General features: G+C 39.1%; 1 protein-coding gene across 4 annotated transcripts in view; it reads left to right on the top strand.

Annotated features, from left to right (window-relative positions):
- The window catches only part of RBMS1 (RNA binding motif single stranded interacting protein 1), a 126068-nt gene that overhangs the window by 85802 nt on the left and 18216 nt on the right, over positions 1-22050 (top strand). For all 4 annotated transcript variants that reach the window (XM_081872734.1, XM_081872733.1, XM_081872732.1 and 1 more), the window contains exons 3-6: positions 4819-4877; positions 8501-8592; positions 17554-17711; positions 19246-19325. In XM_081872734.1, coding sequence (XP_081728860.1) covers positions 4819-4877; positions 8501-8592; positions 17554-17711; positions 19246-19325 — 389 coding nt within the window. The remainder of the gene's footprint in view (positions 1-4818; positions 4878-8500; positions 8593-17553; positions 17712-19245; positions 19326-22050) is intronic.

Below are 22050 nucleotides of genomic sequence, written 5' to 3'. Positions count from 1 at the left end.
AATGGCATCTTTGTCATTTATACACATATATACACATACTTCATAACAATGAATTGGCACTCGCATTGGAATGCCATTTGCTCAGTGCTATCCATAATCTTATCATTAATTCGTAAAATTCTATCCTTATCTTCTCCTCTGATTGTTTGTTGCAAGCCTTCTTTCCTGTGCACCTCTTTGGTTAATTTATCCATTGCAGCCCAGTATTAACATGTTTCGATAACCATTCCCGAATTGTGGTTGATTGGGAATGTTTCCAATGTCTTGCCCATAATTGTCTTAACAGAAATCAATGAGTTTCGTGAACAGTTTCATAGGGCTTGGTAAATCTGTCTTTGTCACATTAAATGATATCAGTAGGATATGAACCAAATGTGAGAGATGTTATCTTGAGATATGACGCAGTATTTGTTGCTCGTACACCTGAGCCTGTTGGCATCCCCATCAGATATGAAGATGATCTGCTCCAGATGCCTTATATTCTAGCATTTGAATTGAATGATTGAGGATAGCCTATTAAGTTGCACTGGTGTTCTAAGAACCACTGAAGCAACAGTTTATACTGTATTTGCAGACTTAATGGCATTGTCTTAATAGAATGAAATATGAGGAGCCATGTTTGTTCCGTAATGGGAATCCCAAGATCCCATTCTCTTTGAATTAATGCTGATTTTGATTAAGAGTACCAATTAACAGTGAAATAAGTCCTATTATATTCGGTGTGGTTTATTCCCACATAAGAGTGCACAGAGTCTGACTCTCCTCTGACTTTTCCTGAAGGGAGAGGACATACTTATGAAAGGTCATTGACACTGGTGAAGGTAATTGAGAATGACAGACTTACAAAATGTAGTTTGAAAGTGAATAGAATAAATTGAACACTGCATAAACAAAATAGGGTGAGTTCTGTCCATTTTAGCACATGCGGCTGATAGCAAAAAAGCAAAGAGTGAGAGTTGAGTCTTTAGAGTTGCTTACATTTCTTATGTGTTCCTTGAAATACTATGTGCAACAGGCCAGCTTCTGCATGTGCTGCAGTGGTTAGAGTTTGTTGTTTTGTAGCTCAGATGAAATTCTTGCTTGAGCTATCAAGCTCACTGGGTGGCCTTGGATAAATTGCAGTGACTCAACCTACTTGCCTTATAGGGTAGTTGCTGTGGTTAACAAGAGAGAACCCCAACTACATCACATGGAACTTCTTAGAGGAAAGGTGGGGTGATAATATGCCATAGTATTCCAGCCACATGCTACTTACACCTGACTTGACAAAATGTTTCCCTTGGAGGATTTGAGCATGAGTTATTGAAGTCTGCATTTGTTGTTCTTGTGTAGATACTTCCATTGTAAAAGGAATAGGGCAGGGATGTGGCTTCCCATTCACTTTTTTTTTCAAGTGAAGAGAAACTGGTTTAACTTGTATTTCTTGTGTGATGAACACATTCCAAGACACTATGCTTATTAAAGTATTTAATTTAAAGTAAAGTACCTTGAGTGATGTTACTTAAAAGTGATCTGGACTTGAACAGAGCAGAAAGAGTTGCTTATGCTGCTGTTCTATTGTGTTACATGAAGTAGAAAGTTTACTTAAATATACAGCCTTCCCTTCCCCTTTTTTATTGAAAGGGTTGTAGAATGTGAAACAATCCATAAAGATTTATAGAGGAAAAAATATATAATTATGAAGCTCAAGAAGAGGTGTGAAAATGTTAGCTATAGGGGAATAAATGAAAGAACAGATAGAGAATGCGTATGTAATAAATCCTTATTTACATTATATATGTACACACACTAGGGCTGTGTGATAAATTGCCATATTGTCGAATACCGGTATTGAAATAACATTGTGATAAGTGTTTTGACAAGGCAATATACCTGTGAACAAAAGGTGGAGACTTGACAGCTTCCCAGGGGGTAGCTCAGCTGAACAGATACTTTACAGATAATTTGCAGATAATTTGCAGGCCTCCTTTCTCCTGCTTTGTTTGCGCTCTCCCTCCTCCCTTCCTAACTGGAAGTGGGGCTTCCGCAGCTTCTGATTGGCTGCAGAAGCCGCAATTTGGTTTTCAAACATTTTGGAAGTTGAATAGACTTCTGGAACGGATTCCATTTGACTTCCAAGGTAATACTGTAATCATCGTTGACTGTTAAGGATCCACACCACCGTAAAATATTTCATGATGATGATTTTATTTTATTTTTTGTATTTGTATAAAGCTGCTTCAAGACTGAATGTGCCCAGTTAAATAAAAGTATTGCTGTGATGATTTGGAATGTGGTTTGTATAATAATCTTTAATAGACGTAGATCATTTTGTTTTCCTTCCAACTTATTTTTAAAAAACTAACTGAAGAGAAAGGTGGGATGTAATCATGCTTGTTTATGGTAGCAGGGAACTCATGAAAAATACTAGAGGTTGGAAGAAATTCCAAGTGTCTAGGAGTAGGAAAACAAAATGCATGGATTTTCTGCTCTTCTCAAAACCAACACATTCTGTGCAGAGAAGATAGATAGTGATAGAATCTTCCAAAGAAATTGGCTATTAATTTTTTGAGAACATATGTACAACCATCTGTGAAAAAAAGATGCTGGCCATATATTTGATTTGATTTATTGTATAGGTTTGTAGGGTTTCAACAAAGCCATTTTTAAATATACTTAAAACATTACTTCTGAGCGACATTGAACAGTCAGATTCCTCTGGTCTGCACCAGTTCCAGGTCAGCCGCTAGGCACCAGCCATGGTTGGAGGCAGAAATGCTTCTGAAAATCGGTTGCTGGAAACCAAAGGGAGGGGGGAGAGTTCTCTCCTGCTCGAATCCTGCTTACTAGTTTCCAACATGCATCTGTTTGGTTGCTGTACAAACAGCATGCAGGACTAGATGGGCCATTGGCTTGATCCAGCAGAGCTTTTCTTATGTGAGATAATGTTAGCAGAAATGAGAGGCGGTAGCTGACGATGTAGACATGACATTACCAGTTGGTGACTTGAGCAGTGGTGGAGGGCAGATAGGTCACCATGGTGCAGGCACACAGCTGCTTATTGGCCAGCAGCATCCCATGTGGGCATGGAACTATGACATAATAAGTCCAGGTCCATGTGGGGTGCATTGAGATAGTCAGCAGCTGCTGCTGACCTGGCACCTCTTGCCTCCAGTCTCCCACCCTCCAAAAAGGGCACAATTTCCTCTTAGGAATGTATGCTGCTCCTTTGAAGAATTTTTTTTAAAAGCAAGAAGTATGTGTAAGTCCAAAAAGTGTTTCAGAATGATCCATCTCCTCTCTAGTTCATTCATCATCTCCAGATGTATATGCGCAAAATGGCGCCATGAACATGGGTTACAGTCGCCATAATGGAATGTCTAGGCGCCATTTTTGTTTGTTTTGGTTTTGCGGTGGACTTTATTATTATTGTTATTATTATTATTCATTTCATTTCATTTCATTTCATTTCATTTCATTTCATTTCATTTCTGTACTGCTTTATATTTTAAAGAACAAATCTCAAAGCAGTTTACAACACATTAAAACATGAAACAGAACAATCCAGAATAAAACCCTCTTTTTTAGGGCCATGAATGCTTTATGTCTGCTTGGCACTGTGGAGCCTGTGTGTTCCAATTATTATGTATTCCAAAATACAATAATTTGTTTTAATGTAGGGGGAAAATAAGGAATTTTTAATTGTAAATGTTGTATAAATGAACTTTACTTTTACTTTCAAAACATGATAATGTTATGACAAACCAAGTGGCTTTTGATCTGTAAATGGTGTTAAAAATGCATATTTTCCTATTTTCTCTAAGATTTCCATTCCTTCCCCCCCACAAACCAGGAAAAAAATGCCCCCCAGGTTTCAAAATTTCTATAAATTTTATACATCTGCACCTAGCATCTGAAAGGAAACTACCACCCCTGTATTACTGGCCTTCATCACCCTCGGAAAACTTGAAAGTGGGTATTATCCCACTAGATAAAATATTTTTTTAAAAAGTTTATTAGCTTATAGCCCTGAAAACACAGGTTTGTGTTGCAGGAATGCAATGGAGGAGTTCTTACTGTGAGTTCATATTTTTAGTCTGCATATTCCTTGATAAATAAATTTATCAGGAAACAAAGGACATTTTTATGCTGTGTTGTATTACTGTACCTTATTGCAGTGTACTATAAACCTAAAGTGCAGCTTTCATGCAACAGCCATATGAAACACATGTCTTAGAGCGCGTAAAACTCAGCAGGCTTCACTCTGATCAGAGCCCAGATCTAATTGATGGAACATAAGAAGGACTTTTCATTCTATCAAGTCGGACCATTTTTCCTTCTAGCTACATAATGTCTATACCAGGGGTAGACATTCCCTCCAAATGTTGTGGACCATACCATCTCTCTACTACTCTGAAGTATCAATTCTGAAAAATGGGAACAAAAAAATCCAAAATGAAATGCTTTGGAGTTCTACAGATAAAATTTAAGGACAAAGGATGGAATCCAACTGTTCTGGTCCACAAATGCAGTATTACATAATATAAAGGAGTTGAAGCATGCAGTTCCCCCACCTTCTGTTTAATAGAAAGTAGGCACAGTGGGTGCCACTATTGCTGGTCTGATGCAAAGCCCTGTTGTGTACTCAGGTCACTGCAGCCACGGGTAGGATTGGGTTGTTGGGCAGTACTTTTGTTTCCTTTTTGGAGGTTAAAGCAATTGAGTAAATGTATTTTCACAAGTGCAGGGTTGCACAGTAGTACTGCAGTTTCATTCTTAGTACTGGAATTTTGTAAGCATAACTTCTGCTTTCTTCCTTTTATGAAAAAAAAAATTTAGATATGGGAAAATTGTGTCTACGAAAGCTATTTTGGATAAAACGACAAACAAATGCAAAGGTATGTTCCTTGTTAATTCTTTTTCAATTTTTGATTTAATATCCTTTAAAATTTGCTTTAAACACACACACACACACAAATGGTCTTGCCATGCATTATTCTGGAGCATTTGTTCCCTAGTAGGTCTGGAATGTACCCAGCCCTACAAACAGGGTGCCAAAACTTCAGATGACTTCAGTCAAATTTAACATGCATGGCACTGTTTGCCATTTAGCCTCAGCTTCAAAGAAGAAAGGGAGGTTTGAAATGCTTCCACCCCCCCTTAGCCTGCCGAGATGAGAACTCTTTACAAAGGACCATTTGACGGCAGAAAGTATCTGAAAAGATTACATATTGTGTAAATTGGCTTTATTAATTAGAACGAAGTAGTGTTAAGCAGTTCTTAATTGCATGTTCCAATCCTCTAATTGTATTTGTGGTCTGTTTCTTTTTGAATATAATGGAGCGGGGGGGGGGGGAAGGGTTTCATTTTCACTGACATAATTATAGCTTGGGGGGGAAACAATAAACTTCTTTCTGAGACACCGGGTGCATTAATTTAGTTTGGTGACCTTCAGTGTAATTATGATTAGATCATTTCCTAACAGAATGAGTGGTGGGTGGAACGTAATGGCAAACACTGACATATCAGGTTGCAGCCCCTCTTTCCAAAAGGGGAGAAACACCACTCTTAAGCACAGGAAAGCATCTGCCAACGTAGCAAGGCTAATATTGACTCCCTCCGCGATTAGGGACAAAGTTGACAAGCAAGAACAAAGAAAGTGAAAGCTCATCATTAACCGAACCCAAACATTTTACTCAAAGGCTAGTGGTAAAAAGCCAGTTATTTCAGAACACATACAGAGGATTTTAATCTCAAAAGAGATTCTATTAATTGGATTTGTCCACATTATTTTCATGCTGATGCTAAACTTAATGCTCAGATGTATCCAGTGTTTGAAAACAGGAATTACTTAAACTGAATTAGGCTGCAGTCCTATACCCATTTGTGGGAGTGTCCCAGGGACTTCACCTGAATAAACATGTATAGGATTGCAGTGTTAGGATGACAAAGTACCTTTTCCGTGGTGGTCCCCAGCCTGTGGAATGACCTTCCCACCTACATACAGCAGGCAACTGTAGTGAGCTTCTACTTACTCAAGCATCCGCAGGCCTTTGATACTAGTCAAATGAGTCCTGCTTACTACAGTTGTCATATGTTATCCTTCTTCTTTATTGGATTGTTTTGTACTTAATTGCTGTGCAGCAACCCCTCATTTCATGTGAGGGGTCTCTTCCCAGGAGGTTTTGGGGACCATCCAGAACAGTGTGGAAGATGAGTGCAGAAGGAAGGTAGAAGCTGCACAAGCCGTCTCTCTTCTCTTTCATTAACAAAGGCATATGCTAGAACAAAGACTCTTCTGCGAATGGAAAGACTCCATTTGCAGAAGGCCACTACAGTCGTACCTTGGAAGTCGGACGGAATCTGTTCCGGAAGTCCGTTCAACTTCCAAAAACCAAAGCACAGGTTCTGAGTGGCTGTAGGAAGCTCCTGCAGCGAATCGGAAGCCACAGAGGCCCTGTTGGACGTTCAACTTCTGAAAATAGTTCGCAAACAGGAACAGTCACTTCCTGGTTTGTGGCATTTGGGAGCCAAAATTTTCGAGAACTAAGCTGTTCGAAAACCAAGGTTACGACTGCAGTGGAAACAACATAGTGTCTTCATTTTTCTTAAGAAAGAGAATAAAACGTAATCTTACTTACAATATCTAAATATATTAAATATATATTATATCATATTTTATTTAGAATATATATATATATAATATTCTAAATATTGGGGGTATCCAATGAAGTATCTCTGTAAGCACAAGGACTTTGGACTGCACAGTGAAAATTCACCTCCCACTCTTATCCCTGTGCACTCCCTAAATCTGTTCTGGGACTTCCCGCAAAGCTCCAGAACAAAGTTGGGAATGTCACCCTAGGTGAAGATATGGAGGGAAAGTTCCATTGAACAAATGAAAATCTTTGCACTAATAGATCTACTTTGTTGGATACTATCTACTGTGATTTTTTTTAAAAAAATATCAAAGTAAAGCTTTGCATTTCTTTAAATGTCATATTCAAGGCATATAAAAAGGGCTTTGTTGACTTTCTCCCTTTTAATCAAAAACTTAATTTCAAACATTTCTGATAGTTGGGGAAATGCACTACAGTAAAAAGCAATACAATGCACAATAAAATCCAAATCCAAACACAATCTATATTCCAAATAAATTAAAACTTGCAACAACAAAGGCGAAAGTAAATAAAAAGGTACTCAGCAACTGAACTAGCATTGGCATATGCCTTATTGCTCAGGGAAGGTTATGTGTGCCACCACCAAAAAGACTGCTTAATCTCCTCTGTTTTACCACCATGACCATCATCAATAAAGAACATATAAGAAGATGCAAAACAGTCTCTTTGATTTAGTATATGGGTGCACTCCCAGTTGCCATCTAATCCTTGACTGGGTTTAATAAAGATTTCCAGATTCCCATCTAGGATGACTGCGATGAGAGTGTCCACCCAAGCAGACAGCATGCATTCCTCCTTTTAATTTAACTGCATGTAGTGAAAATCTGCTGGTCTGCACAAAGCACTAAAAACCATGAGCAAGCTTTAATGAGCTCAGACACATCCTCTTCTTCACATCTTCCTGCATGGCTGCATCTTCCTAATTTACTTTTAGTTTCAAAGAATATCCACTTCGTATTACACCCCAGTTTACAACAACCAATGATTAGTTGCTAAATAAGCCAACTTCAAACCATGGTTTATGAAGCTGGCTTGTTGTAACAGTCTGTTGCTTGTTTTAAACCAGGATTCTTGGTTCATGCATGTTGCTCACCCATAGTTCTTTCAAACTAGTCTTGGCCATGTGGGTGATGGGGAGCATGCAGACCCTACTCTTTGCTGAATCTCTCAGAAGCTTGCCAACATAAGCATTGAACCATGGCATGGTGCAAGTATGAACCAACCCAAGAATAGCATGGTTTTTTTAAAAAAAATATCTGGATAAGCAGATTGTTGTATTTAGTGATATTGCAGTCATATTTCAGTGCAGATAAGGGTTAGCAACAAATATGGGCTAAATACATTTGGCCATTCTCTTCATGATGAGATATCACCATTCATGGATGAATGTCCATTGTATATTGTATATTCAGTAGATGTACAAATAATGTGCATATACAATTTTTGTAAAAGGCTACAAGTGATAGCCTTATATATGGCACTGAACAAGGAATCATAGGCAGTAAATGGAGCATGTGCCAATAAAAAACCAAATCCAAACAAACGTCTCAGATATTTGTTTTTTGCAATATGAAATGTTTCAAACTAAGACAACATCTCTTTTCTAGTGAATTGTGCAGTAGTAACAGTTAAAGAAAAAAAGCCTTTTGGAAGCTCCGGAAAACAATGCAGAGTGTGCTTTCATAGACACTATTTCCTCATCCTCATTTTTCAGGGGATGGTTATGAGGATGAAATAAAACATGCATGTTATAAGCCATTGCCCTTAAGCTTTCAGATGAAATAGGAAGTGAACACTTCAGCTTTTCTTACCCAATAAATAAGTGATGTTTTAAATTCCAGGTTATGGTTTTGTAGACTTTGACAGTCCAGCCGCAGCTCAGAAAGCAGTATCCGCTCTGAAGGCCACTGGAGTACAAGCACAGATGGCAAAGGTAAGATAAATGCATTTGGATCATTTGGAGAGTAACCTCAGAAACCTGTGGCCTCCAGTTATTGTTGGACTTTTTAACTCCCATCATCCCTCACTGCTGACCATATTGGCTGGGGCTAAGAAAAGAGTTATAGTCCAGCAACACCTGGGGAGCCACATATTCTTCACCCCTGCTCTACACTCTGGTGATAGTGGATCCTTCCTGGCATGAAATCAATGCCCTCTCATCAATGCCTTCTCATAATGGACCTTCTCATGTGTACTTGAAGTCCTCCATCATTTAAAAAAACAAAACATGCTCATGGGGCAAGGTCTTAAACCATCACCTAGGATGACTTTTGACAGTACTACTCCTGGGGTAGTTAGATTTTGTTACCATAAATCTATAGCGATGACAATTTGTCACTTGAAGAGAAACTAAATACTTTACTCAGGAAGTAGTCACCACTTTTGGCTACCTTACAGAGCATGCCTGGAATCTTCCCCTCTAATTCCAGTCTCCAGCCATTAGTGTTGTTGATTGATGTAGCCAAAGCAGCACAACAACGCAGAGAAAGGAGGTTATCAGTAGAGGAGGGGAAACCCCAAGGTTTGCAACAACAAACCTTTAGGAAGAAAAGTAAGGGAAGATGAAATCTCCAAACAGCCCAATGAAGACAAAATGCTCAGCAGGTACCACTTGTAATACTAAGCTAACCATCAAGACAAAAATAATGTCACTACCAGGCACATATTCTCAGCAGCTTGTTATGACAATGAAACATGCATTGTTTCTTGTTTTCAAAAGATGGAACACAACAGTTTCCAACTCTGCTGTTTATGCTGCATTTATGTTTTGGGGGGGAAGTGCAGTTGTCCACATTAAGGCCTATTTACCCATCACCCTTCTTACTCCCCTTAAAAGAAAGGTATGTTGACTTGGTTATTCGCATAAAATTCAAGTTAATCAGGAACCAAAAGACCAAGCTCTACAGTATGACAACCAGTGTTCTGAGGTCATTTAGTACTCCAATATGAAGATGCTTGCGAATAAAACCAGTGAGTGGCAAATTCTTGTAAATAGTTGCAACTCCAGCCATCACATACTATGGCCTAGCACATGGAACTTGGACTAGAAAAATGGCTTGCTTTGGAGATGGAGGAAGCCAAATGTCAGGCATGGTTCACTCACTAAAAAATAAATTGTGGTATTTTTGTCAGGTTCTGCTGATCTAGAATCAGCCATTTCAGCCACCAAAAGAAACATAATCTGATAGAACTCAAGTCAGCCTGAGTAATGCTACAAATGTTGCTATTTTATAAAGGCCAAAGGTTGCCAACAGAATGCATATAAATTAGGAGAATGAGCACTCTTGTGGAAAGAACTGAACAGCGGGGGGCGGGAATAAACTTTCTTCAGAATCTGAACTTCATTAAATAGAAAGTCCCTGCCATTTCCTGGAAAATTTTGTATTGGTTATAGCAGCAAAACACTTAATTTTTCTAAAGCATATTCCCCTACTTACAATGGTAATTCAGTGCTTACCTCTCTGCATTAACGGCATATGAAATGAAAGAAGTAGAAAATGACTGAAGAGGGTGAATATTTGCAGAGTTAGAATAGAGCAGTTCAAATAGTCTTTATTTGTATGTCAAACTTTCATAAGACCAGCAAGTGGGAGCCATTGGTGTGGTCGTTGCCCTTGTTGTTATCCAACTACAAGTCAGTCAAAATATAATTACAACAAAAGAGATACATTAATGATAGGGATATAATGATAGGGATATAAAGGCAACAAAACTCTCTGGGATGTGTGGTCATCAGCTGCCAACACATTGTAATACCAAATCTATTCCAACAATACTGTTTACCTAAACAGAATATATATAATTTCTTAAGTGACTTGCAACATCCTGAAAAGTATGTACTTCTGTACTCTGGTGCACTAATATATTATAGACATACCCCACCTTTCCACAAGGTTAGTTAATTTTATTGTATTTACTATTTCCCATGTTTTGATCCTCCAGTCTTTTGCTGTCTGGGTCCTTATCTTTGTCCAGTTGTGACAGATTATAATACAGGCAGCTGTCAATAATGGGAACTATTGTAAACTATGAGTGATGCAGGTCTTCTGCACATACATACATTGCAATCATTCTTTAAAGTCTATCCTTCCAAGTTTGAAAACATAGTACTTTCTAAAATATTCAAGTGACTAAATAATGTGAGAGCCCCTCAGAATGATTAAATATGAAACAAATCTGGCACACCTTTCTTGTCCGTTCTGCTTCTTCTTGAGTAATGTATAAACCAGGGTGGCTTTTTTCAGCTTAGGCAATATTTTTCCAAATTCTCCACTGAGGAACAGTGGAGCTAATAACCTGAAATGTCCTTGGATTAGTTCCAGGACAGCAAAATGAAAACCATATGTCTATTACTTAATGCACATTTTATCACATGCATGCACACTTGCTCTTACTAGATGACTTTCTTGCATTATGGCTGTTCTGTGGGTCTCTGTGTTAATGGTGGTGTCATAATATTTAATATCTAGGCACGTGACAGGTGAGAGGAACACACAAAACAAAAACTGGAAATAGTGCACATTTGTCTCCAATGTTAATGAGCCCTCTTTGTGTGAATTTGGGTGGTGATGCTTTTAAAAGCAGCAATTTGTTCATGGTTATGCTCTTAAATTTCAAACAGAAGTTGGAAATACAAAAGGATAGAAATCTGAAAAGGCAACAGTGCTCTGAACTATGTGTATGTGCTGATGGGGTCCACTTATAAAACTCAAAAGGCAATGTGACTATAATTTCATCACCCTTATTACATATGATGAGTGATAAGCATCTAATTCCATAGTATTTGGAATGAGCAGAGTTTCAGTCAGCAAAGGGGAGAGAAAGGGAAATGTACTTCACATGTGAATAGCAGAGTTGGCTAACTAGAGATGTCATCCTGGTTCAGGCATGCAGAGACCACATTTTCTAGATTATATAGTGGCCTGGACCTAGTCTGATGGAGAGGATAAACCTGTGTATGGTTTGAACCATTGCAGACAGAAGCTTACAAGCTTCAATGTTCCTTTGCTTGCTTATTTTGAAAATCTCACACAGAAAGCTAACATGTCACAGAGAACACTAGCCTAGAACCTGTACATCTAGTTTGCTGTAGACTGAGCACTATGTTTACTAACCTGCATCAAGAAGGAAATGTAGTTTTAGCCCATAGGTAAGCTTAATTTTTTGTGTAATGCAAGGGACCGTTATTTACCGTTATGTTGGCTGGTTAAAGGGGTTAGCGCTATAAAGTTAGGCAGCTGACAACATTGTTATATAAATGAAAGGGTTCAGGAGATGACATCTTAATGTGTTTGCTCTTCCACAAAACATTTCCTATTTTTAATAAGGGCTATTGATGCTGTGCCTTGATATCTGGGTGTGTTGTGTAATCATCTTAAAATATATAGTATGTTTGCTTTTATAAATAAATTGCTTATGAGACCCTTAGCAGTTTCATTTATGGTTATTTTCTGTCCTCTTCTTATGTTGCTTTTGTCACCTGACGGACTAATCTTCTTACTCCCCTCTACCACCTTCTCACTCTTTGCAAAAGATACAGCTCTGAGCTGGGCTTCTAATGGCTTTCTGTAAACTCCCTTTAATCTTACTGCCACCCCACATACGATGTACCTGCATCCTTCCCATCTGTAATGTAGCCAAATAAGTGGCATGTGGTGCAATACAGTAATTTTATTAAAACAGAAATGTGATCACTTAGTGCACAGAAGGGTATGGTTTCTGTTATGTTTTATTCCCTCCCGTTTGTTACATATAAAGCAATGGTTAGGTAGTACTAATACTATTCTATTATGCCAACCCTTGCTACCACCACCCAAACACACTCTAAACACCTCCAGTTCTCATTCCAACTACCACCCAGTCTGAAACTCAACTTATTCTCTGAACAGGCTCACACCAGGGTTAAGGCTCCCTCTCAAACTCTTATTCAGTCACCACTCACTTCCAGCATTCCAAGAACTCTCTCCTTCTCCCAGCCTAACACATACCTTAATTTAAATACCATAATTACCTACACATTTACCTTAATTACTCTAATATCATGACATACACACACAATTATATTTACTTAAACACCAGAACATCACTGTAGACAGTAGAGTGAGATGTCTCTTACAACATACTTACTCTGGACCACTGCTTGGTCTCTTGGATTACGTGAACTCAAGTGTACCTCTTAAGTTGATTGTGTTAGTTTTCCTACTCCACCTAATTTCTATGAGCTCAATGCAATGTTAAAATGAGGTCTGAACACCTATACACGCCTACAGTATATGCCCATTGATTTAATTAATTAAGAGTTCCTCTTACAAAATGAAAAATATTTATTTTTATTTTTTCCCCATGAATGCTTTTGGCTTTTTGTGGTCCTTTCAGATAAGGTTAGTGGAATACACGTGGAGCTTCTAAAAGGTCTCATTGCATTGCTTTCTTAACAAAGCCCTGTACATCTTCATACAAAGGGTTGTCCTTTTATCCAAAAGGCACTTAGGAATGTCTCCATTCTCATGAATTGAAAAGAAACGCTGTTTCAGATTTGCTCAGCTATGTTCTTGTACCATAGTCTGGCGAAAAATAAAGGCCCCTTTCAGCCATGCTGCTTGTCTTGTTTGAATGCCACTATAATCAGGAAGTAGATACTGTCTTTTGTGTTCATACATAGATTTAAGATCAGTATGAATGGCACACCATTTTTCTGTTTCAGTGAAGCTTTCTAGTAGCAGTGCTGAAAGTTCCGTGATGGAATTGAATTGAGGAATCTTGTGCTAAGCTCTGTGAGGAGGAAGAAGAGGCTAGGGAGGCAGGCACAGACAACATTAGGGCCGGCTCCAGTGGGACTGTCCCCTCCCATCGGGCTAACTTTGCTTTAGTCCTTTAGTATCTTAAGCTCCCTTGGGTGCCCACACAGAAAGGCATATGTGAATGCAGTGAGTGAATGAATGAATGAATGAATGAATGAATGAATGAATGAATGAATGAATCAGGTACTAGATTGTGATTGTCAGCACTGAGTTGGAAGCTGAGGAATAATTTGGTCATAATTGCACTAATGTGCCGAAGACTACCATATTATTGTGGGTTGCTACACACGTTTCCTCCAGCAATACTTAGATCATTTGGGGGATGGGGGCGCAATCTTTCTTCAGGTGGCAATTTTTTGAAAGAGTTACATGAGCATCATTTCACTTCACTACCTATATATATCCCTTGCTGGGAAGCAAGTAACATACTGAACCATGATATACATGGCACTTTCTCCCCTGCCATTGCAATGTAATCAAGTTCTATGAACCAGAAAGGATTATTAATCATGCCTACTGAAAATGTTGCCATACAATGTTAACTTTGCTTCTGTTGGCATTTTTTATATTTGACTAGATAATGCAAGGTGTGTTTCTTGTTTTTGGTTTTTGGTTTTAATTCCCCCTTTCTCTAACTAGTTTAAAGCTGCAGTTCTATATCCACTTACTGGGAAGTGATCCCCATGGAACATAATGGATCTGTGTTCCCTGTCTCTCTCTCCAGCTTTCAAAGAGAGCTAGATAAATACATATGGTGGTCCCCATGTGTTGGGATATTGTTTTGGTGCTCCCAGCATACTGAGAGCTTCTACTAACATGGTCTTTTAAGGAAATCTGCAATAAGCCCCACTAATCTTCTGGAACTTCCTGGGGGGTCACAGCCTTTCTGCAGAGCAAAGAAAATGCAAAGCCGCTTGCAAGTATATTAAAACATAACAAAAGTTGTTAAAGCAACGGTTAATTTTTAAAATGTTAAGTGGGAGGAGGGGGACACGTATATGACAGCAGCCAGATTGGATCGGATCCAGCCTTGCTTACAGTAGACCTACTGAAATCAGTAAGTTAGTTGTGGCTAATATAAGACCCATCAATTTCAATTGCTTTATTCTAAGCATGACAATATATCAGCAGAAGCTATGAGAGGAGGCTACATAGCCACTGTTCCCAGACAGAGAATTACATAATGTAGACTCCATGATAACTAGAAAAAAAGGCCCAGCTTTATATTACAACTTGGCTCTACAAATTTGGGAACATGAATGAAGGATTCAGCCACAGACCTCAAAGGCCATGGAGGTATATCCACAGTGGCTGCAATTCATCCATAAAAATTTCTACAACATATGAATTTTGTTGCAATTATGATGTTTTCTGCCTCTGCTGATCTTTTCCCCTATTTTGTGCACCTATTGCACAATATAGGCAACACGAGGCACCATTCCAAACTAAATAAATACAACCATTTTTATTTTTTTTAAAGAGGCTTAGTATTTCAACTTGTTCAGGAGGGGGACTTCTAATTATAGAGATTGTGATTTCAAGGGTGAGCTCTGTGTTCTAAGCGGTCTTGGAGCACAATTATTTCAACTTCATGCTTCATGTACTTTTTAAAAGGAAAAACAGGATGTGCGTGAAGACGAAAACCATATGATTAAACAATTAACCGTGCTGTTAGCATTACAACAGCATTCATTGTAACAAAGTACCTTTAAATAGTTCCTTGAGATCAATGAACAAAAACAATAACCATGCTAATTTACTTTATTTTATTTTATTTTTAGAGAGAGGACCCTGATAATTAGCTGACTAATGTAGACTTGGGAGTTCTTTTTTACTGATGCATTTTTGTGGCTGTTCCAGACCAGAAATAAAGCCATATATGGATGCCTAGTTCAACCCATTTGCTGAATGGGTCAGAGCAGTAACTGACAGCACTGCAGCTGAAGCTTGAATAGTTTTACATTTAACTGTGGGTGCATCTTCAGTGATACACATGAGCACTGCTTCCATGGGAAGGCAGGCCAGCTAGGATCAAATCCCTTTTGCCAAAAGGGTCTTCCATACAGTCACATGTTTTCTGAATGGCTGTCTGTTAGCCGTGACCCTTTGCAATGGAAGAGAAAACAGATGTCTTATCATGCTGCCAAGTTGTTGGGGCTTTTTTCTCCCCCTTGCATGTTAGGAACAGTTCTACACACAGGGAGTTTTTGTTAATTAGTTTCAGATGATGACTGGGAGTTTTACACCATGCAGGACCTCCACTTACTACTCTTCTATCCAACACCCCACCCCCATCTGCCACTCCTGCCCTGCTCAAGTTGATGCTCACAGCTGGCTATCCCCATTTCTTAATAAATGCTGAACATAGCTTTATGCTTATTAGATACTTAATCCCTTGAGTGCCTAAGGAAGAATAACATGCATACATACAGAAGAACGCTAACTTAAAATCAGCCTTGTTTTGATATGCTTGAGGAGAAGCAAATAAGTGAATTCAGCAGACTCGAAAGCTTTTAGTTCTAAGTTACCTTTCCCTCCCTTTTCGTTAGCGGAAGCCCAACACAGGAGTTCTTCTTTTGCAAGGACCAGTTTACTTCTTGTATTTATTATTCAGTGTGGTGCGGTATTAAACATAACAATAATAAATGCAATAAAACAATGCAATCCCTTCAAAACAGAAACATAGCAGCACATTTTGATACGTAATCTCAAAAATCTTTACAGAAACAGTAACAGGACAACCGTATTATAAAATATCATAAAACATCCACCATGCAGTGTGGAGGGTGAAATAAAAGCTGGTATCAATCATCTGGGAATGCTTATCCCCCCCCAAAAAAATAGGTATTTAAAAGGTAACCAAGACAAACCACTGTTGGTGCCTTTTGTATTGCATAAAGTGGGTGCCATCATTGAGAAGCCCACTACTGTGTTGCTGCCTGATGTATTTTTTGGACAGGCCGAAAAGCATCCTCTACCTAAAAGCGTTGCTGTGTTATTCTTTCTTTCTTTTTACTAGATAGGACCTGCTACAGGGGACACATAGGCTTCCTGAATAATTTTGTATTGTATATTCAGTTTCATTGTCTCGCCTTTGAGAAGCATGTGCTTCTCGTGAGTCTTTGCTAAATGGATTCTCAGAGCCTGATCGTGCATGGAAGTTGCCCTCACTTTAAATTTGTTACTGCTTTGTATGAACGCCTTGGGGTGTTTGTACTATTCTGATGTCATCTGTTTATTCATAATCTGCATCTTTATATAATGTTAAGATAGAGTCAACGATTTCTTAGTCTTCCCTGTCAAAGAGAGAATGAGATAGTGTATATAAATATGGAAGGCTGCTTCAGGAGACAGAGCTCCTGATCATACATGCTCTATTTTATCTCAAGCTCATTCAAACAAGATAGTTAGAGCCAAATACTCCAGTGCAAACATACAGATTCCCTTTCTGTCTACAACTGTCCTCGCTAGCTTCAGGGGGTTGAATAGGAGTCCTGAGGTGGATTTCTAGAGGGGAAATTGGCAACAGAAAACCTACTTGCACATCAGAATATTTGAACCCGAGCCATGGTTTTTGACCAACTCTGAGCAAAGCCACTTTATTCTGCAGAACTTTTGAAATAGGCCTTGTGATCTGTTGTAGACTTTCATGTGAATCGTCTTAGCTAACTGATTAAAATTGGGACAGTTTTTTCAGGGATGCAGGTTCCAGCATGGCAAAAGCCCTTCCATTGTGCAGCAAATACATTCCTTTTTATCTATTTATTTTCCCATGAATGTAATTCTAGAGATGATAATGGCATATGTTGTCAGAAGAAGGAAGAGCTTATTCTGTGAATGGTAGTAACGATGAATAGATGTAATCATATATTTTGGCCACAGCTGTTTCTCTAGTTTCATTGAGCTCCTAGGGAAGTCTTGCGAGACTGCTATTCAGTGACTTCAAAATTACACATTTAGCTTTGACTGCTGTTGGTACCACTTTATTGTGGAGACTTTCACAGCAAAGTAAGTCTCATGGGTACAATTTTATGTTCAAAATTTCCAATATTCTTCTGAAAAGTAATATTATTATTTTTATTGCTTTTTTTCAGCAACAAGAGCAGGATCCAACTAATCTATATATTTCCAATTTGCCACTTTCAATGGATGAACAAGAGCTGGAGAATATGCTGAAACCTTTTGGGCAAGTTATCTCTACAAGAATACTTCGTGATTCCAATGGCACAAGTCGTGGGGTTGGCTTTGCAAGGTACGATGGTAGCTGTCTTTTATATCGCTTCATGAATAGCATCTTCAGAACAATTATAGTTAAAGTAAAATGAAGGTGCTTAGCAATGGAAAACAGTAGAAACTCAAAACAAAGATGGTAGGACTGTTCATTTAACCAAAATATTAGCGGGTCAAATAATATTCAAGAATGCAGGGCATGCACCTATTAGTACTGTAACAGAGAATTGTGCAAATGTCAAATATTAGCATTAACAGCTTATTATTAATGTACCAGCCATAAAAGGCAAAAGTGTATGTTTAAAGGTGGGTGTGGTTAAAGAACATAAGATGTTATACTCTAAATCAGCATGGCAGCTGGGGCTGATGGGAATTATAGTCCAAAACTGCTGAAGGGCACCAGGTTTGGAAAGGCTGGTCTTAGAGGAATGGTTGTGGGGCCTCGACTTTTGAAGAAAAAAGGGTTTTCACACCACATTTGCTTTAAGGTGCAATTTGAATTTTATTGCTCTCTTGCAGTTAAAAGATGGGACACGACTGACACAAGGGCAATATTGACTTATTAGACAATATTAAACTGAAATCAAACAAGTTGTTAGTTGCCTTCTATTCCAATCCTTAATATTGCTGCCTTATTCTTTGCATGTTTTTAATTGGCTTAGTTATTTTAAGTGTTCTTACACAATGAGTACTCAGAAATAATTACCCAGTATTGCCATATCCATACAAAGGTAATATACAAAGTTGAATTCGATTAGTAATTACACACAAGAAACCTGTTAAACTAAATAAGGAAAACTGTGTTCATACCCAAGACAAGTTGACTTTCCTTTTTAGATAGTTCCAATGTGCAATGAGAAAAACACTGCAATTTGAATGTTTACTTTCAGTCTTTAATAGTGGAACGATGATTGGGGGGAAGCATAAATCTTACCCCAAATTTATTTTTTCAAAACACACAGTTAAAGCATCCTTCTCACACACACACAAAAATGTGCAAGCACTGCATAGAGCTTGTAGAAGGAGCCGGGGAGAGACAGTGAGATAGACAGATATGGACACAGACATAATTCCAAACCTTAGGAAGCTTCTTTATAATGAGTCAGATCACTGGTCCATCCATCTCAATATTGACCAATAGCATCTCTCAAGGAGATTTTCCAGCCATAAATTCTGGGAAGTGAACCAGGAACACACTACATTCAAAGCATGCGTTATACCACTGAACTATGGCCTCTTCCCCTGGTTTGGCACTACAGGATTTATCTTGGGTTCATCTACTAAGATTCACTGCCTCCCTTTTTGTCAGAAAATTGCAGTTGGCCCACTTTGCATGTGCTGACAAATAATGGCCAGCAAACCATGAGAAAAGACATCACAGTGCACAAAGGGATGAAGGGAGTGCACAAGTCATGTTTATCCACATACTGCCCAAGCCTTGTTTTGTCATTACGACAGGACTGGGCTGGAGGCTTTGTCATTGTGACCTAATAAGAAAGCAAAACATGTGCAAATCAATATTACACGGTTATCTATTTTTTTTGTCTTTTACACAGGATGGAATCGACAGAAAAATGTGAAGCAGTAATTGCTCATTTTAATGGGAAATTTATTAAAACACCCCCAGGAGTTTCAGGTAGGTCTAAGTATTCTTCTGAAAATGTTACAATCTAATGATTCCTGTAACTAGATTATGCAAGTGGCACCTGCATAACACCACCTCTAAAAGGAGTGTGAACAGCACTACAATAACCCTGTTACATACTGTCTCGAGCACTGAAGAAGGACACTCTGTACTGTTCAGGCCCTTGGGGGGCCGAGGAAGAAATTTCAGGAATGCAGAAGCATTTCTTCTTTCTTACCTTTCCCTTGAGTCCTTCCCCTGTGGGCTAGTGGGCTTGTAGACCCAATACGAATTCACACACCTTTACTTGAACATCCAAATCATCATTCCCAGAATGCATTCATGAGGGCACATGCAACTTGTGAACTGAGCAAGTGAGCATAGTTGGTAGTATTTCTGTAATCACAGCCACATTTTCTTTACATTATAGAGGTTTGCATATAATAGGAGAAGCACTTAGAATACTGTAACTCTGACAAGGGAAGGTAGCTCTCTGAATTTGTATTACACAGCCCCAGTCCTGAGTATGGGCAGAGAGATTAAGGGTGCTGTTGACTCCAGTGATCCAACTACTGTGTTTGTAGTCAAGCATTATGCCATTTTCTGGAAAACCATGTGAGTCTGGACACTGAAGACCCTGAATATAGGCCATTGCTACTCTGAGTATTGTAGCATTCTGCTGCTTTACAAGGATTGCTCTGAAGCTTCGGGCACAGGTCCTCCCAACAGCTGTAAATAGTTCTAGATAAGGTGTGCAGGGAGAGGAACAAATAAGGCTTCTATTTTTAATTAGTCCCCTTTTTCCTGTGGCTTTGCAAGCTTGTTCAATAGCGCTGAAGGTGAATGAACCTCGATGAGAAAACCTGATACCCAAATACCAAATGAAGATGATAATTTTAGATCCCCCTCTTCCTGTCTAAATTAACTTGCGCCTTTCTAGTGCAAAAAAATTAGCAAGGAAACAAAAAAGGTCCATGAGGTGTTCTCCTAATGCAGCTTAATTTATTCATTTGCTGCTGTGAGACTCCCAACCCATCTTATGATGGAAAGCTGTCAGCTCATGATAATTGATTGCACTTCTTACTATGGGCTCTTTTGAAGCCAAGAGTTGACACCCTTTTACTATCAGCCTCTGCCAGGGAGTAGCAGATTATTGCTTGATAGGACTAAATTAATATGACCAGAAAGACAGAAGACAATAACAGAGTGAGAGAGGAAATTTACTATACAATAAATAGTGCTTTTCTTTGACTTTCTGGGGGATAGTAAAATGGTATCCTATAAGAAAGAATAGACATAGTAGCATGCACGGCAGAATTCAGGTGAAGAAAGAAATCAAAGGTAGGGTATTCATATTTATTAATTTTTCTTACATTTATATCCTGTCTTTGTTTCATCATGGAGCCCAAGGCTTCATACATGTGATTCCCTGGTGATTGTTCATCCAGGCAATGGCCATCCTCAGACCGGCTGAACTTCAGCAAGGTCGTGACCTCATGTACCTTCAGACTATATATCCCATGCTTTGGTTCTCTCTCCCTCTCCCCCTCCCCTCTGATGTGGGTGGTAGCCACACATTCTTCAAAATGGGGTTTCAATGTAGAATTTCCCAGGATGCCCCCAGTGCAAAAAAAGAGAAAGATAATATACTTCCTTTTCCCATGTTACTGCAAACACCTGTTGTTTAGGTAACTGGGCTGACTTAGCAACCAGCCACTTTTGAGCAGCCTGACTCTGACCAGCAGACAGTGGTACCTCAGGTTACATATGCTTCAGGTCACATACGCTTCAGGTTACAGACTCCACTAACCCAGAAATAGTGCTTCAGGTTAAGAACTTTGCTTCAGGATGAGAACAGAAATTGTGCTCCGGCAGCGTGGCGGCAGCGGGAGGCCCCATTAGCTAAAGTGGTGCTTCAGGTTAAGAACAGTTTCAGGTTAAGAACGGACCTCCGGAACGAATTAAGTACTTAACCCGAGGTACCACTATACACAGTTTGATGGGACAAGGTAAATTAACCTTTGCTGTGCCATACTCCTACCATTACTAAGAAACTCTCAGTTCTCATGTTACAGGAACTAACCTTTAACAGACTCTGCTGCCTTTAGAGGCCATTAGGGTGGAGCTATACAAATAGCAGCAAACTTAGTGACAAATCTGGGTTGAGGTTAGTATCACCATTCGGAGGGACATGGCTAATGCTTCAAAGCACTGAAGGTACCGAGGATTGAACCTGGGACTTCCCTGCAGGCAAAGCAAATGCTCTACCACTGAACTATAGCACTTTCCCAGATGTTATAGAATTTGCAGCATAATTTTGAGTGGTTGGTTATTTGTGGTTGACGTAGCTCTTGCAGGTGATCCCACATGGAGGCCTACGGGATCTCCCCTGACCACCACATAATGTATGCTACCCAGCATGAGCATCTTCTCAGAGCAGGTTGTCAAAGCCATTTTCCACTACACCACATTCCTTTCCTCATAATTACATGTGCCTTCAGCTGACCTTGTTATGTTACGGGAGTCCTATGTGTGTCTTCAGCCATCTGTCTCATTTGACCTTCACTTTGTTTCTTGGCTTTGTGAGAGAGGCAGGCATTGCTTCACTCCCAAGTTCAGGAGACGCACCATTAGCAAAGCTCTTCCCAGGTAAAGGGCAAGGAATAATCTGCAGCATGAGAATGTTTGCAACGCCAAGTTTCACAGAAACTAGGGTAAATTGGCAAATTTCAGTTGG

Source organism: Podarcis erhardii, assembly GCF_964252035.2.
Source record: "Podarcis erhardii genome assembly, chromosome: 1".
NCBI lineage: Eukaryota > Metazoa > Chordata > Lepidosauria > Squamata > Lacertidae > Podarcis > Podarcis erhardii.
The sequence above is the reverse complement of the archived record's forward strand: the minus strand, read 5'-3'. Positions and strand labels throughout refer to the sequence as shown.